The 16585-nt window shown below is 44.4% G+C and overlaps 1 protein-coding gene across 1 annotated transcript in view; it reads right to left on the bottom strand.

Annotated features, from left to right (window-relative positions):
- Positions 1-11285: 11285 nt before the first annotated feature.
- Positions 11286-16585, bottom strand: part of LOC127045480 (sodium channel protein type 5 subunit alpha-like) — a 146487-nt gene continuing 141187 nt past the window's right edge. The window contains 1 exon segment of the mRNA XM_050941523.1: positions 11286-12673. Within this exon segment, the coding sequence (XP_050797480.1) occupies positions 11541-12673 (1133 nt within the window). The 3' untranslated portion in view covers positions 11286-11540.

Below are 16585 nucleotides of genomic sequence, written 5' to 3'. Positions count from 1 at the left end.
GCTACGGGAGTCATGGTACCTGTAGCGGTGCTGGGAGTTGGAACGGTGCCGATAGTAGCGGGTCGGCGAATGGGATATCGACCGGTGCAGCGAGTGCGACCGGTACAGAGGAGGAGAACAGCACCGGGAGTGCAAGTGGTGTCGGGTGTGCCGACGGGACCTGGAGCATCTGCAGGACTGTGATCATGAACGGTGCTGCTCTGCTGTGCTGACAGAGGATGGTCATATCAAGGGAGGCTTGCCAAGAGACTGTATTACCCGAACCGGAGGTGCCGGGGTCAGGCAGCATCGACTCTGTCATGGCAATGAGATCCCTCGCCATTGGGAATGTCTCTGGTGTGGAGGGAACAGTAGGCTCAACCACAGTGCATACTGGGGAGCTGTCAGGCACCGGATTCGAGGGCTCCCGTGGGACTGGGATCAACGGTACCAACGTCGTCAGAGCCTCGGCAGGTGTCGGTGCTGGGCGATCCAACTTAGACGAGCTCTCTGGCTGCGGTGCAGTTGGCACGGAAGCAGCAGGAGCAGGGAGCTCAACCACAGCGCGTGCCGGGGAGCCGTCAGGCACTGGATTCGACGGCCCTCGTGGGACCAGGATCGATGGCGCCGACGTCGTTGGTGCCTCGGCAGGTGTCAGTGCCGGGCGATCTGACTTAGACGAGCTCTCTGGCTGCAGTGCAGTTGGCACGGAAGCAGCAGGAGCAGGGAGCTCAACCACGGCGCATGCCGGGGAGCAGTCAGGCACTGGATTCGACGGCCCCGTGGGACTGGAACCGACGGTGCAGACGTTGTCAGTGCCTCTGCAGGCGTCGGTGCCAGGCGATCCGACTTAGACGAGCTCTCTGGCTGCGGTGCAGTTGGCACGGAAGCAGCAGGAGCAGGGAGCTCAACCACGGCGCGTGCCGGGGAGCCGTCAGGCACCAGCAGGAGTCGTAGGCTTTCTCGACCTCGGAGAGAGGGAGTGGTGCCGAGTCGACTTCGGTGCCGGCGATGGCCGGTGCCGAAATGCCCTGGCAGTACTGGCGGGGTCCGGTGCCGAGGAGGCACTTCCGCCCACCGCTTGATCATCGCTCGGTGCCAAAGGCGGAGGGGTAAGTGAAAGTCCGGCTCCTTTTTGTTCTCGGCTTAAAGGCCTTGCAAATGGGGCACTTAGCTGTCAAGTGTGATTCCCCAAGGCACTTCAAACAGGAGTCGTACGGATCTCCCATTGGCATCGGCTTGTGGCAGGCCGAGCCCGTTTTAAAACCTGGTGAGCCGGGCATGGGCTCTGGCACTGGGTGAGGGGAAGGGGCTACTTCCCGAACCCCGTTAACTATTACTAAACTAACTATGTTAGTAAAGAAAAAACGTATAACTATACAAATATATATATATAAAAGGATTATAACTACATAACTATATACACGAGAACTACGAGTAGCTAGGGAAGTGGAGGTCAGCTAAGCCACGCTCCACTGTTCCAACGACCGACACGGGCGGTAAGAAGGAACTGAAGGGTGGCTGGGTTGGCAGGGGTATGTATCCGGCACCATAGCAGTGCCACTCCAGGGGGCGCCCAGCCGACCCACCGAGTGTTGCTAGGGTAAAAATCTTCCGACGAACGTGCACGAGGCGCGTGCACACCTAACTGGAATGGATATGAGCAAGCACTCGAAGAAGAACTCTTTGTTTCAAAATGTGGTTCTGTCAAGGCAGAAGAGAAAGGAAAACAGTAAAAGGCAGCACTGGTGGCTGAAGAAATATGATCTTTGCATACAAAAGATACGCCAAATTGAGGGGACAAGCACCTGCAAAGATTTGCAGCTGGCTTGGGAGCATGTGTGGGAGGAGAGAGACTCATTAGCAAGACTCATACCGATCATGAGTTCATTTTCATATTTATTAGGCAAATAATTTTAATACCTCCAAACGAAGATTACAAGTTTTGCATTTTTTTCAATTAAGATTAACCACATTTTAAACATGGTAGATGCTGCCATCTAATGGTGTTTGGATGTTGAACAAAAGCTGGAGTAATCATGTAAACACCAAGTAAATAAAACAACTTCACTTAAAAAGTATTAGTTCTTTTTTCCACTTAGAAGAAATATAAAGTTGACATTTTTGATACAAATACCTTAATGTGTCCTGCAGTGTCTGTGAGGTTAACCAACCAGTGGAACAATTTACCAAGGAATGTGTTGGATTTTCTGTTACTTGAAGTCTTTAAATCAGAACTGGCTGTCTTTCTAACATATATCCTCTAGCTCAATTGGAAGTTATGCACTTGATTCAGGAATTACTGGATGAATTCTATAACCTATAATATTCAGAATGTGAGGCTAGACCGTCACAAGTGTCCTTTCTAGCCTTAAAATCTATGAGCCTATGAATCCACTGATCTTTTCTTGCTGTTTGTTATTTTTAATTCTTTATTCTGTCACCTTTAATAAATCAGTCAGGAGAAAACTGCTGCATCTATCATGCTTTCAGGCTGGCATTTTCAAAAGATTGTAAAGGAGAGATATACCCAAGTCTCTTTGAATTTCAATGTAATTTGGGCACCTAGCTCCCCTAATGCTCTTTACAAAATCCACCTTTAGATAGTAAGCAAATATTTTAAACAAGGAGGCAAAGTCATCAGTGGGGGGGAGGGCTGCATGGGATGTAATTCAGGGCAAAATTTAGCTTAATATCAGTGTACTTGGAGGTTACACCACTGACATACTGTTATAAGTATTTCCTTTAATAAAGACTTGCATAGAAAGTTACCTGAGGTTATATGGAAGTTCCAAATACTTCTGCGCTGCTGTCAGAGCTGGGCAGTCATAGAATGGCAGCTGCTGGCTGAGCACCCAGCCCTGAAGGCAGTTCTGTTGCCAACAGCAATGTAGAAGTAAGCGTGGCATGGTGTGGGGTGGGGGGAATCATCACAGCCTGAAAAAAAAAGTTTTGAGAACTCCTGGTGAAGTGATTGTACTCCTTCTCTAATAAAATGAAAGACAGAAATAGGGGATAGGATAGATTCTGACAAAATAGAAAAAGACACCTAGACATCTGAGCTTTTAAATAGAAAATCTTAAGATTCTCTTATCAATAATTTTATGGCAACCATCTTACTTCAGCTAACTAGCTTTATCACAACAAAGCATTCAAAGCAATGTTGATACGTACAGCCTACAAGTAAACAAGCTTATTGTGACGGTACCTCCCAAGGGGCTTTGTGGAAATGTGTCTGGAATGCGTTTTGTGGAGGTGAGCTTGAAGTGTGTTTTGTGCTACACGTGCCATGTGGCATATAAGAACATAAGAACGGCCGTACCGGGTCAGACCAAAGGCCCATCTAGCCCAGTATCTGTCTACCGAAAGTGGCCAATGCCAGGTGCCCCAGAGGGAGTGAGGCTAACAGGCAATGATCAAGTGATCTCTCTCCTGTCATCCATCTCCATCCTCTGATGGACAGAGGCTAGGGACACCAGTCCGCCATTTATGGACTTAGCCACCATGAATTTATCCAGTTCCCTCTTAAACGTTGTTATAGTCCCAGCCTTCACAACCTCCTCAGGTACGGAGTTCCACAAGTTGACTGTGCACTGCATGAAGAAGAACTTCCTTTTATTTGTTTTAAACCTGCTACCTATTAATTTCATTTGGTGACCGCTAGTTCTTGTATTATGGGAATAAGTAAATAACTTTTCCTTATCCACTTTCTCTACATCACTCATGATTTTATATACCTCTAGCATATCCCCCCTTAGTCTCCTCTTTTCCAAGCTGAAGAGACCTAGCCTTTTTAATCTTTCCTCATATGGGACCCTCTCCAAACCCCTAATCATTTTGGTTGCCCTTTTCTGAACCTTTTCTAGTGCCAGAATATCTTTTTTGAGGTGAGGAGACCATATCTGTACACAGTATTAGAGATGTGGACGTACCATGGATTTATATAAGGGCAATAATATATTCTCAGTCTTATTCCCTATCCCCTTTTTAATGATTCCTAACATCTTGTTTGCTTTTTTGACCGCCTCTGCACACTGCATGGACATCTTCAGAGAACTACCCACGATGACGCCAAGATTTTTTTCCTGACTCATTGTAGCTATATTAATTCCTACCCTTTGTTCCCTGTTTTTAGCCACTTCTCAATCCATGAAAGGACCTTCCTTTTTATCCCATGACAGCTTAATTTATGTAAGAGCTTTTGGTGAGGGACCTTGTCAAAGGCTTTCTGGAAATCTAAGTATACTAAGTCCACTGGATCCCCCTTGTCCACATGTTTGTTGACCCCTTCAAAGAACTCTAATAGATTAGTAAGACACAATTTCCCTTTACAGAAATCATGTTGACTATTGCTCAACAGTTTATGTTTTTCTACGTGTCTGACAATTTTATTCTTACCTATTGTTTCGACTAATTTGCCCGGTACCTATGTTAGACTTACCAGTCTGTAATTGCCGGGATCACCTCTAGAGCCCTTTTTAAATATTGGCGTTACATTAGCTAACTTCCAGTCATTGGGTACCAAAGCCGATTTAAAGGACAGGTTACAAACCTTAGTTAAAAGTTCCGCAACTTCATATTTGAGTTCTTTCAGAACTCTTGGGTGAATGCCCTCTGATCCCGGTGACTTGTTAATGTTGAGTTTATCAATTAATTCCAAAACCTCCTCTAATGACACTTCAATCTGTGACAGTTCCTCAGATTTGTCACCTACAAAAGCCAGTTCAGGTTTGGGAATCTCCCTAACATCCTCAGCCATGAAGACTGAAGCAAAGAATCCATTTAGTTTCTCCGCAATGACTTTATCATCTTTAAGCACACCTTTTGTATTTCGATCGTCAAGGGGCCCCACTGGTTGTTTAGCAAGCTTCCTGCTTCTGATGTACTTAAAAAACATTTTATTACCTTTGGAGTCTTTGGCTAGCCATTCTTCAAACTCCTCTTTGGCTTTTCTTATTACACTCTTGCACTTAAGCTGGCAGTGTTTGTATTCCTTTCTATTTGCCTCACTAGGATTTGACTTCCACTTCGTAAAGGAAGTCTTTTTATCTCTCACTGCTTCTTTTACATGGTTGTTAAGCCACGGTGGCTCTTTTTTAGTTCTTTTACTGTGTTTCTTAATTTGTGGTATACATTGAAGTTGGGCCTCTATTATGGTGTCTTTAAAAAGGGCCCATGCAACTTGCAGGGATTTCACTTTAGTCACTGTACCTTTTAACTTTTGTTTAACTAACCCCCTCATTTTTGTATAGTTCCCCCTTTTGAAATTAAATGCCACAGTGTTGGGCTGTTGAGGTGTTCTTCCCATCACAGGGATGTTGAATGTTATTATATTATGGTCACTATTTCCAAGCGGTCCTGCTATAGTTACCTCTTGGACCAGCTCCTGCGCTCCACTCAGGATTAAATCTAGAGTTGCCTCTCCCCTTGTGGGTTCCCGTACCAGCTGCTTCATAAAGCAGTCATTTAAAGTATCGAGAAATTTAATCTCTGCATTTCGTCCTGAAGTGAAATGTTCCCAGTCAATATGGGGATAATTGAAATCCTCCACTATAATTGGGTTCTTAATTTTGATAGCCTCTTTAATTTCCCTTAGCATTTCATCATCACTATTAGTGTCCTGGTCAGGTGGTCGATAATAGATCCCTAATGTTATATTTTTATTAGAGCATGAAATTTCTATCCATAGCAATTCTATGGAACATGTGGATTCGCTTAAGATTTTTACTTCATTTGAATTTACATTTTCTTTCACATATAGTGCCACTCCCTCCCCCCGCACGACCTGTTCTGTCCTTCTGATATATTTTGTACCCTGGAATGATTGTGTCCCATTGATTGCTCTCAGTCCACCAGGTTTCTGTGATGCCTATTATATCAATATCCTCCTTTATCACAAGGCACTCTAGTTCACCCATCTTATTATTTAGACTTCTAGCATTTGAGTACAAGCACTTTAAAAACTTGTCCTTGTTTATTTGTCTGCCCTTTTCTGATGTGCCAGATTCTTTTTTATGTGACTGTTTATCATCTGATCCGGTCCTTACATTATCCTCTTCCGTCCTCTGTTCCTGACTATAACCTGGAGATTCTCTATCATCAGACTCTACCCTAAGAGAAGTCTGTGTCCAATCCACATGCTCCTCTGCAGCAGTCGGCTTTCCCCCATCTCCTAGTTTAAAAACTGCTCTACAACCTTTTTAATGTTTAGTGCCAGCAGCCTGGTTCCACTTTGGTTTAGGTGGAGCCCATCTCTCCTGTACAGGGTCCTCCCATCCCCAAAGTTTCCCCAGTTCCTAATGAACGTAAACCCCTCCTCTCTACACCATCGTCTCATCCACGCATTGAGACTCTGAAGCTCTGCCTGCCTACCTGACCCTGCACGTGGAACTGGGAGCATTTCTGAGAATGCCACCATAGAGGTCCTGGATTTCAGTCTCTTCCCTAGCAACTTAAATTTGGCTTCCAGGACATCTCTCCTACCCTTCCCTATGTCATTGGTACCTACATGTACCACGACCACCGGCTCCTCCCCAGCACTGCACATAAGTCTGTCTAGATGCCTCGAGAGATCTGCAACCTTCGCACCAGGCAGGCAAGTCACCATACGGTTCTCCCGATCATCACAAACCCAGCTATCTACGTTTCTAATGATCGAATCTCCCATTACTAACACCTGCCTTTTCCTAGCAACTGGAGTTCCCTCCCCCGGAGAGGTAATCTCAGTGTGAGAGGTAACCCCAGCACCATCTGGAAGGAGGGTCCCAACTATGGGAAGGTTTCCCTCTGCTCCCATTGACTGCTCTGCTTCCCTGGGCCTTTCTTCCTCCTCAACAGCACAGAGGCTGTCTGAGCTGAGGTGGACAATTCTACAGTGTCCCGGAAAGCCTCATCAACATACCTCTCTGCCTGTCTTAGCTCCTCCAGTTCTGCCACTCTGGCCTCCAAAGTCCATACGTGGTCTCTGAGGGCTAAGAGCTCCTTGCACTGACTGCACACATACGCCACCCACCCACAGGGCAGGTAATCATACATGCTACACTCAGTGCAATAAACTGGATAGCCCCCACTCTGCTGCTGGGCTTCTGCCTGCATTGTCTCCTAATTAATAAAAGGGTGGGTTTAAAGAAAGGGGTTTTGGAATATGGTTTGGAGTATAGTTTTTAAGGGGTCTACAGGGGAACAGGTAAGACCGACAAGGGACCTCCCCCTCCCTTCCCAACTCCCTTGCGAAACTCCCTGTTAGCAGCCTCTGGTCGCTTGTGCACGGCTTTATAAAGCCCTGGCCTGAGTGAATGCCTGCCCACTGATTAAGGCTCAGCCAATTACCAGAGGCTTCGAGCTTTCAAACCTTCCTTTGAAGCTCACGGCCTCCAACTGCCAGCCACAGCACATGGTCCTTCAAACAACCAAACAAACAAATGAACAAACAGACTGACAAACACAAGCTCAGCACACAGCAAGTAACCCCCAAACACAAACACACACACACACACACTACAGACAGTCACTTACCCCACAGATGCTGTATTTGCTCCTCCTTCACCTGGAGAACTCCCTTGTGAAACTCCCTGTTATCTCCATAAAGGTTATGATCCACTGAATGTATTAATCCTATTTGTATGCATGTATCATTTTTGTATTCGAAGTTATGAATGTTGGCTGTGTACTGGCTTAATTTCTAAATAACCTTATTAGAGCATTGGTCAGTTCCTGGAGAAAGGAATGTTGAAATTAAGTACCTAATCAAGAAACACTTAAAGGACAATGGATCTTGGAATGCTCCAATCAACATAGGAAGTCTACTTGAGGACATTCAAGGTAGCATGTGAACAATGGGTGCTACCTGTAAAAACTGTAAGTCATGCATGGACATGTGACTTGCCCAGGTGACTCCTAAACTCCATCTTGGAGCTGGACTTTGCATAGAAGAGCGGAAGGGGTCTCCATGCACAAGAAAGAGTCTATTTAAACCCCTGGGAAACCCCTCTATTTTGTTTTTCAGCTGGCTAAAGAGAGAGCTTCTCCACCCCCCAGGATACTTGGAAGAAACTGGAACAAAGGGCAGTGACTGCAAGGAGTACAAGTGATTGCTGGACCCATGCTAAAAGGAGATTAGTTTTAAAGGGGAGCATTCTGGAACTGGTGAGGATCTTATCTGTATTCGATTTGGTTAGACATAGATTTGCGCATTTTATTTTATTTTGCTTGGTGACTTACTTTGTTCTGTTTGTTACTTCTTGGAACCACTTAAATCCTACTTTCTGTATTTAATAAAATCACTTTTTACTTATTAATTAAGTCAGAGTATGTATTAATACCTGGGGGAGCAAACAACTGTGCATCTCTCTCTCTCAGTGTTATAGAGGGCAAACAATTTATGAGTTTACCCTGTATAAGCTTTATACAGGGGAAAATGGATTTATTTACGTTTAGACCCCATTGGGAGTTGGGCAACTGAGTGTTAAAGACAGGAATACTTCTGTTAGCTGCTTTCAGGTAAACCTGCAGCTTTGGGGCAAGTAATTCAGACCCTGGTTCTTTGTTGGAGCAGACACAAGTGTCTGGCTCAACAAGACAGGCTGCTGGGGCCCCGAGCTGGCAGGGGTAGAAGTAGTCTTGGCACATCAGGTGGCAGCTCCCAAGAGGGTTTCTGTGATCCAACCCATCACACTTATCTCACAGCCAGTAGGGAAAAACAGCTACTCCCAAAATCTTCTGTCTAGATACACGTCTTGAATTTGCATCAGATTACCAGGTAACATTTTCTGTGACAGGTTGGTTGCAGTATGATGATGAACATAAGAACACAAGAACGGCCATACTGGGTCAGACCAAAGGTCCATCTAGCCCAGTATCTGTCAACCGAAAGTGGCAAATGCCAGGTGCCCCAGAGGGAGTGAAGCTAACAGGCAATGATCAAGTGATCTCTCTCCTGCCATCCATCTTGTTTACGAGGGGGGGTGCCGGGGCTCAACCCTCCCTGGGGAGGAGGGGAGCCACACCAGCCTCGTCTCGTCGTCTGAGGGCCTCTGCCCTCGGGATCACAGTCCACTCTGGCGGTTTGGACCCTGTGTGCTGGACCGAACAGCTACACAGTTAAATACTAGGGGCCCAGCCCTTGGTTCGGGCGGGGCACCAAACACAGTTATCAGCTCTGGCCCTTTGGAGCGGGGCAGAGCAGTGGTGAGTCAACAGGGGCCCAGCCCTTTGTTCGGGCGGGGCACCAACAAACACAATAACAGTTAGCTCTGGCCCTTTGGAGCAGGCAGAGCAGTGGCAAAGTCAAAGGGGGCCCAGCCCTTGGTTCGGGCGGGGCACCAACAAACACAGTAACAAGCAGCTCTGGCCCTGTGGAGCAGGGCAGAGCAGTGGCAAAGTCAAAGGGGGCCCAGCCCTTGGTTCAGGCGGGGCACCAACAAACACAGTTATCAGCTCTGGCCCTTTGGAGCAGGGTAGAGCAGTGGCAGCGGGAGGGGGGGAGTCTGCCACCCGGTTACGGGTGGCAGGGGGAACGCAGGCCCACCCACCCCTCTGCGTTCCAGCCCGGGGCCCTAATAGCGGCTGACGCCGCTAGTGGCGGTCAGTGGGGAAGGGGGTCCTGACCAAAACACACTGACATAGGCGCAGGGCCTTCTGCAGCCTGACTACAATCAGCTGCCCGCGGGCTACTTCCAGCCTCTCCCCTGGTTCCTACCTGGTCCGTCAGGGTGTCCAGTACCATGGGCTCCTCCCAGTCCCGGCAGGGCGGTAGGTCCGGGAATACCTCCGGGACAGCGGACCAGGTCTGGTCTAGCGGCTCCTCGGGGCCGTAGTGGGGATGGGGCAGCTCCAGCAGCTCCTGGTCGTAGCGACTGCGGGGCAGCTCCGGCAGCTCCTCGTCGCAGCGACTGTGGGGCAGTTCCCACCGGCCTCAGGCCTCAGCGGCTTCCCGGTGAGGAGGGTCAGCGGGCACGTCTGCTCGTGCTGGCAGCCGGGCCCTGACTGAGGGCTGAGGCCCGGCTTTTATCCTTCCGGGGCGCCGCCTGACCCTTTGAGGGGCGGGACTTCCTTCCAGCGGTTTCGCCCTGGGTGGTGATTGACGGGGCTCAACCCTCCCTGGGGAGGAGGGGAGCCACACCGCCTCACTACAATCTCCATCCTCTGATGAACAGAGGCTAGGGATACCATTCTTTATCCTTCCTGGCTAATAGCCTTTTATGGACTTAGCCACCATGAATTTATCCAGTTCCCTTTTAAACATTGTTATAGTCCCTCAGCCTTCACAACCTCCTCAGGTAAGGAGTTCCACAAACTGACTGTGCACTGTGTGAAGAAGAACTTCCTTTTATTTGTTTTAAACCTGCTACCTATTAAATTAATTTGGTGACCCCTAGTTCTTGTATTATGGAAATAAGTAAATAACTTTTCCTTTTCCTACATCACTCATGATTTTATATACCTCTATCATATCGCCCCTTAGTCTCCTCTTTTCCAAGCTGAAGAGGCCTAGCCTCTTTAATCTTTCCTCGTATGGGACCCTCTCCAAACCCCTAATCATTTTAGTTGCCCTTTTCTGAACCTTTTCTAGTGCTAGAATATCTTTTTTGAGGTGAGGAGACCACATCTGTACACAGTATTCGAGATGTGGGCGTACCAGGGATTTATATAAGGGCAATATTATATTCTCAGTCTTATTCTCTATCCCCTTTTTAATGATACCTAACATCCTGTTTGCTTTTTTGACCGCCTCTGCATACCGCGTGGACATCTTCAGAGAACTATCCACAATGACGCCAAGATCTTTTTCCTGAAAAATCGTATATATCACTTTTTATTTCCAAAGCACTTTAAAAACTTTAATGAATCCACACAACATCCTATAGCCTTCTCCCCTGCCCCTATGTCCCCCCTCACACACACCTTTTCTAACAAATTGGGATACAGATGGGTTAAGGGCAAATTTTCAAATCTAGATGCCTAAAGCGAGGCACCTAAATAAATACAGTCTGATCTTCAAAATGTTCTGAGCACCAATAACTCTCTGAAATGAGTGGAAGATGCATGTGTTCTGCAATCTGAAAACCAGGCCACTTTTACTTAGGTGCCTAAACATAAAAATTAGGCAATACCATTCAACATATACAGTAAATTTTGCCTTTTATGTGCGATAAACCATGTTTTTTAAACAAACACAAGGTCATATAATGCTATTAACAAACATACTTGTATTACTCACAATAAATGTATACAGCCAGACTTTATCTGTGGATAGATATAACCACATTTATTGTTTTACAGTCTAATATGTTTAGATGCAACCACTGATATAACTGGTATGATCTTGTATAATAGTAAGTTGAAAACTTTACTTCGGTAGCTAAAGATAAAATTGCCATTGTTTGATTTGCAACTAATATTTAGGACTCAGTTGCGTAACTCCTGCTCATGTTGGGGAGAACTCGCAAAGGTAAAAATTCATCATTGTAAGGATTAGGCAATCATTAACTCTTAATAAAGACTATTATAATTGTTAAGTTATAGTATTATATTCTGAAATCAAAAGGTTATTTCCATTTAAGTTAATTGGCTTTGCTTGACTCTGTAATTGTCACCTGCAAGTTATCATTAGTGGCCTCAGCGACACTATCATAAGATGGAGGGAAAGAAATGGAAGATGCAGTTTGTGATTTATCTGACTGACTACTTTCCTTCTCAGATACATCTTCTTCAAAGATGCTACTGTCACATGTTCTGTGTTGGTATGAAAAAGAACCCTGTTTCATAGAACACTGAATCAAATAGGACCGGAAAGCCCTTTGGATAATAATGGCAGAAAGCTCCTCTCGTCTTCTTCTAAGGGTAGTTGTGATTGGTTTATAAGCAAGCTTGGATGGAATGGCAATCTTAAGCTTATTCTCCATCATTAGTTTGTCCATTTCCCCAGATTCTCCTAACACTCTTTTGATAAAAGCAAGCAAAATATCCCAGTAGTAGATCCTATCTCCACTAAATAAAGGAAGATCCATTGCTATAAGCTGAATTTTGTTGGGTTTTGATACACGTAAGGGTTTTTCCAAAGCATCTGCAAAGTCTGAAAGTGCAGAATACTCAATAAACTGAGTCGCCTCAGAATCAAACTTCCCCCATATTTCATAAAACATATCAAAGTCATCTTCACATAAAGGCTCTCTACTTTCCTCAGTAGCAACATTCAAGTTCTCTAAAATAACAGCTATATACAAGTTTATAACAATAAGAAATGATATAATGATATAACTTACAAAATATATAATTGCTACAGAGCTAGGTACACAAGAAGTATCGTTTGTACGTTGTATATTTAAATTTGGAGTGCGAGAGTCAGATCTTGTCCCTAAGAAATGGTTAAGAAGGTCGTGCCAGCCAGCTGACGTTGTGATCTGGAAGAGACAGAGCATGCTGCCACCGAAGGTTTGGAAGTTGAAAATGTCATCAATCTTATCATCCAAATCAGTATAGGCAAAGAAAGCCATGCCCAAAATAGCATAAATATACATGATCAGAAAAAGCAGGAGACCAATATTGAACAGAGCAGGAAGGGACATCAATAATGTAAAAAGGAGAGTTCTAATTCTTTGGGCTTGCCGTATTAGTCTGAGGATTCGGCAAACCCGCACCAAACGAACGATTCTCAACAGTGACGGAGACTTTAAAACAACATCAACTCCAACACCTTTAAAATGAAAGAAAAAGAAATGTTTTATTGTTAAATGTTCAGTGTTAAATTATCAAATCAAGAAAACTAGATATACATATGTACGTTTGATTATCTTTTATGAAATTGCCAGATGACGTCAGAAAATGTTTAACGCTTATTTCTGTGTTATAAGGGAGAATGATAATGTTCTGTCAATGCCAGCAAAACTGCTAGCGTCCTTGGCACTTAAAGAGAAAGTTACACTGTTAAAAAGGTTATATTATACCTGCAAAAGTTTAGAAACAAGCAAACAAACAAAAGACCCTTTTAAATGTTACAAAATTAAAGTTCCTAGATAAGTAACATGCATATGTTTCATTGTGCTGATAAAGGTTGTGCCTAAGACTCATGTCATTGTGCCTAAGACTCACGTGACTTGTTGAAATATACTTCTGTGTTGGATGCAAGATACCTCACTGGATGTAGTACTACAGCAATTGTTGATGTAAATATTTGCAGTTTGAAGAAATCTCTGGACAACAGTTTTAAATCTGTGTGCCTACCAAGTGCCCTTTTTTGCATCACAATGATTTTTTTTAAAGGAGGTCTAAAAGGCTTTGCCTTTTCCTTGCAGAGAAAAAAGTTTATCAAAAATGCTAAGCCTTGTCCTTCCTTTTCTGTTTGGGGGATAAGGAAAGGATCTAACATAGTCTGGTTTTGGCCAGGATATAGAACAGAATCAGTACAGTTACTGCTAATGGAAAATCTCTTACTATATATAAAGAACAAATGTCAATTGTCTCCCTTCTGGACCTCTCCATAATATTCACTATGGCTGTTGCAAGCTATTATTATCCCATCTAATTCCCATCTAAGGGAAATGACAGTGGTCCAAATAAATGCTCTCTAATTATATGAATCCTTTCTTCAGAATCACACAAAGAAGCTACCTTTGCTACCAGATTTCTCATTTGTGGAGACCCACATGGATTAATTCTCTCCCCAACTTCAATCAGTATTTACATTTAGCCAATGGGAGAAATGGGGAGACTTCATAGGCTCTAATGTCAACAATATGAAAATGACCCACATTTGTCATTTTCAACCTAGGATAACAAAATGGTCACCCTGTTTTCCCAGTGACTGGCCAACATCAGCACATGGCTCAGGTAGAGCTTATTAAAATTTAATCCCAAGCAGACAGAAGTTAACACTTCAAACAGCTAGCCATCAAGTTGCAGCTCTCTTCAGTCGACAATGCATACCCACAGAACATCAAGACAGTCCACATCTTGGCAGTTTTTCAAGCCTCCTTCCTAACACAAAGTTCTTGCCCAAAAAAAAAAAAAAAAAAAAAAAAAAAAAAAAGGATGGATGGCACTTTTTCTATCACCACCAAACAATTAGGAAGATTTTGTCCCATTCTTGCTACCATTGACCTGGTTATAAGAATACCTTCCCAACTGAATTATAGTAATGCAATTTACTTGAGCTCAAAAACATAAGCCTTGAAAAAACTGCAGTGGGTGCAGAATGCAACAGCACGCCTCACTGAGGGCACAGATTACCACCAATACAATATCCTGGTGCTTCGCTCTCTTCACTGGCTTCCCATAGAGTATCACATTAAATTTATGGACTTGGTCCTTATTTCACAGTACTGTGTGACCTGATCCCAGGATAATATGAGAGGATGTATGGTTGTGATTGGTTTATAAGCAAGCTTGGATGGAACGGCAATCTTAAGCTTATTCTCTATCATTAGTTTGTCCATCTCCCCAGATTCTCAGAGTGCTAGTCTGAAACTTAGGAGATCTGAGTTCAATTCCTTGCTCTGACACAGGCTTCCTGTGTGACCAGGGGAAAGTAACTTGGTATCTTTGTGCCTATCTTTAAAATGGGGATAATAACACTTTCTTATCTCTCAGAGATGTTGTGACAATGAATACATTAACAGTTGCAAGATGCTCAGATGTTACAGTAATGAGCAACATGTAAGTACTCAAGATACATGGAACCTAAAAGATTGCCTTACTACCACAAGTCCCCCTATGTTTCAGTGCAAATGCAAAGCATGCTTCAATATTGTCTTCCCTAAGAACAGTACACTGCATATTAATTTACCACTTCTAACCCTCTCAAATAAAAAAAAATTCCTCTGTGACATTACCCAGGATACAATCTGGACTGCTGAACAGCTGTATCCTCTCAAGTCTTGAGCCTGGGGTGCCTTTTACACTGCACTGTGGGAGCAACCATTCCTGTTCTGCTCACACACCACCTCCAGAATGTAAGTTACTCCCAGCTATGGTGTATGAGTTCTATAACCAGCCACTCTTGAATTACACTGCAGAGCAACACCAGCAAACTTCCAGTCCTAGATTTTCCTCCAGAAATGTATGTCTTATATTGTCCTGTCTTCTCCTGGACAATATAAGCTCATATAAAGTCTCTCATTTTATTAATAGAAAATGATATGCACAAAAATTGTTATCTCAAATGGAGTTTCCCAAATACATCAATCAGATAAAACAAGTTTATTAACTACAGAAAGATAGATTTTAAGTGATTAATGTCAGAACTGGTTACAAGAAAATAAAAAGATAACACACAATATCTAACTTAGCAAGCTAAATGCTTTCAAAGCAAAGGCCTTTCTCGCCACATGCTTCGGCAGTCTTACTGTCTGGGTTCCATTCAAGCTGACTCTGGCTGAGTCAGACACAGTCTGTATGTGAAATAAAAACAAAGCAGACCCCTTCCGGGTTACAATAGGTGCCTCTCTCAGCGCCCTCTGTAATGTTTCTGGCAAGCTGTCCCTGCTCCAATATAAAGCAGTGTCCCAGGGCTCCCTCCCAGGAGGCAATGTTTTCACCCTCTCAGGCTGCAGCTCTCCAGCTGGGCTACTACAGTTCAGTCCCCCTTCTGGGGTGTCTCAAAGTCCAGGCCACTTTCCCAGTGGCTGGTGGTGGGAACCCAGGCCCACCCTCTACTCTGGGTCCCAGCCCAGGGACCCTATAAGATAGCAGCCATCTGCCATGTCCCTTTAAATAAACTGCATTGCTGCTACAATTCCCTGGGACACTCCCCCAGGGCTCCAGAACATTTTCCACCCTTACCTCAGCGCCTTGTCCTGGTGGCATTCCAGCAGCCAGCCCATAGCACCATCCATTCTCATTCAGCTTTAGCAAGGAGCTGAACTCACTCTGGCCCTGCAGCGTTTATTATACTAGCCTGCTGGGTACTGATTGGCTGCTTCCCACACAGCCGCTCTAGGAAGCATGGAGGAACTCTCAAAGGCCCTTTTCTGGGAAGGAGTGTGGCAGGGCCATAAGGGTGAACATAAGGGTAAAGATTGTCACACTCTCTCATTCAATTTCCCTCCAGTGAGAGTGGAATGGAAAGGAACCACATTTGATAGTCTTTTATTTAATCTCCTTACTCTGGAAAGTGCACAGATGTCACAAAGGTGGGCACTGTCAAATGAGCTAAGTAGAACAGAACAGAACATAATTTCTTTTTTTTAAGAAGCAACTGTAGGAGTAAACTTCAACATTGAGTCAAAAATAGTGATTGATTAAAGTATTATACAATTTATTCAACTCCTTGCCAAAATCCATGATATACATGGCTTTTTTAATGCAGTTAAAACCATTTATGTCCTGTGCATCTGGAGGTAAACCTGAGAGGAGTTGATCAAAGAAATGGAAGCTGTCAATGCACACAGGAAGGAACGTTTCAAAGATCTCCTCAATTGGGACTCTGCTGTTGATGACTGTGTCTTCACCCTCATCCCACAACACCCGATCAGAGCTAAACTCAGAATACCTCCAACCATGGAAGAAGTGTGTAGAGCTGTTAAACAGATGAAGAACAACAAGGCATCTGGAGTCGATGGAATTACTGCAGAAATCTAAAAGCAGTGGGGAAAGGATCTCACCTTACAGC

Source organism: Gopherus flavomarginatus, chromosome 2 (assembly GCF_025201925.1).
Source record: "Gopherus flavomarginatus isolate rGopFla2 chromosome 2, rGopFla2.mat.asm, whole genome shotgun sequence".
Taxonomy (NCBI): domain Eukaryota; kingdom Metazoa; phylum Chordata; order Testudines; family Testudinidae; genus Gopherus; species Gopherus flavomarginatus.
Note: the sequence above shows the minus strand (reverse complement) of the source record. Positions and strands in the feature narration are given on the sequence as shown.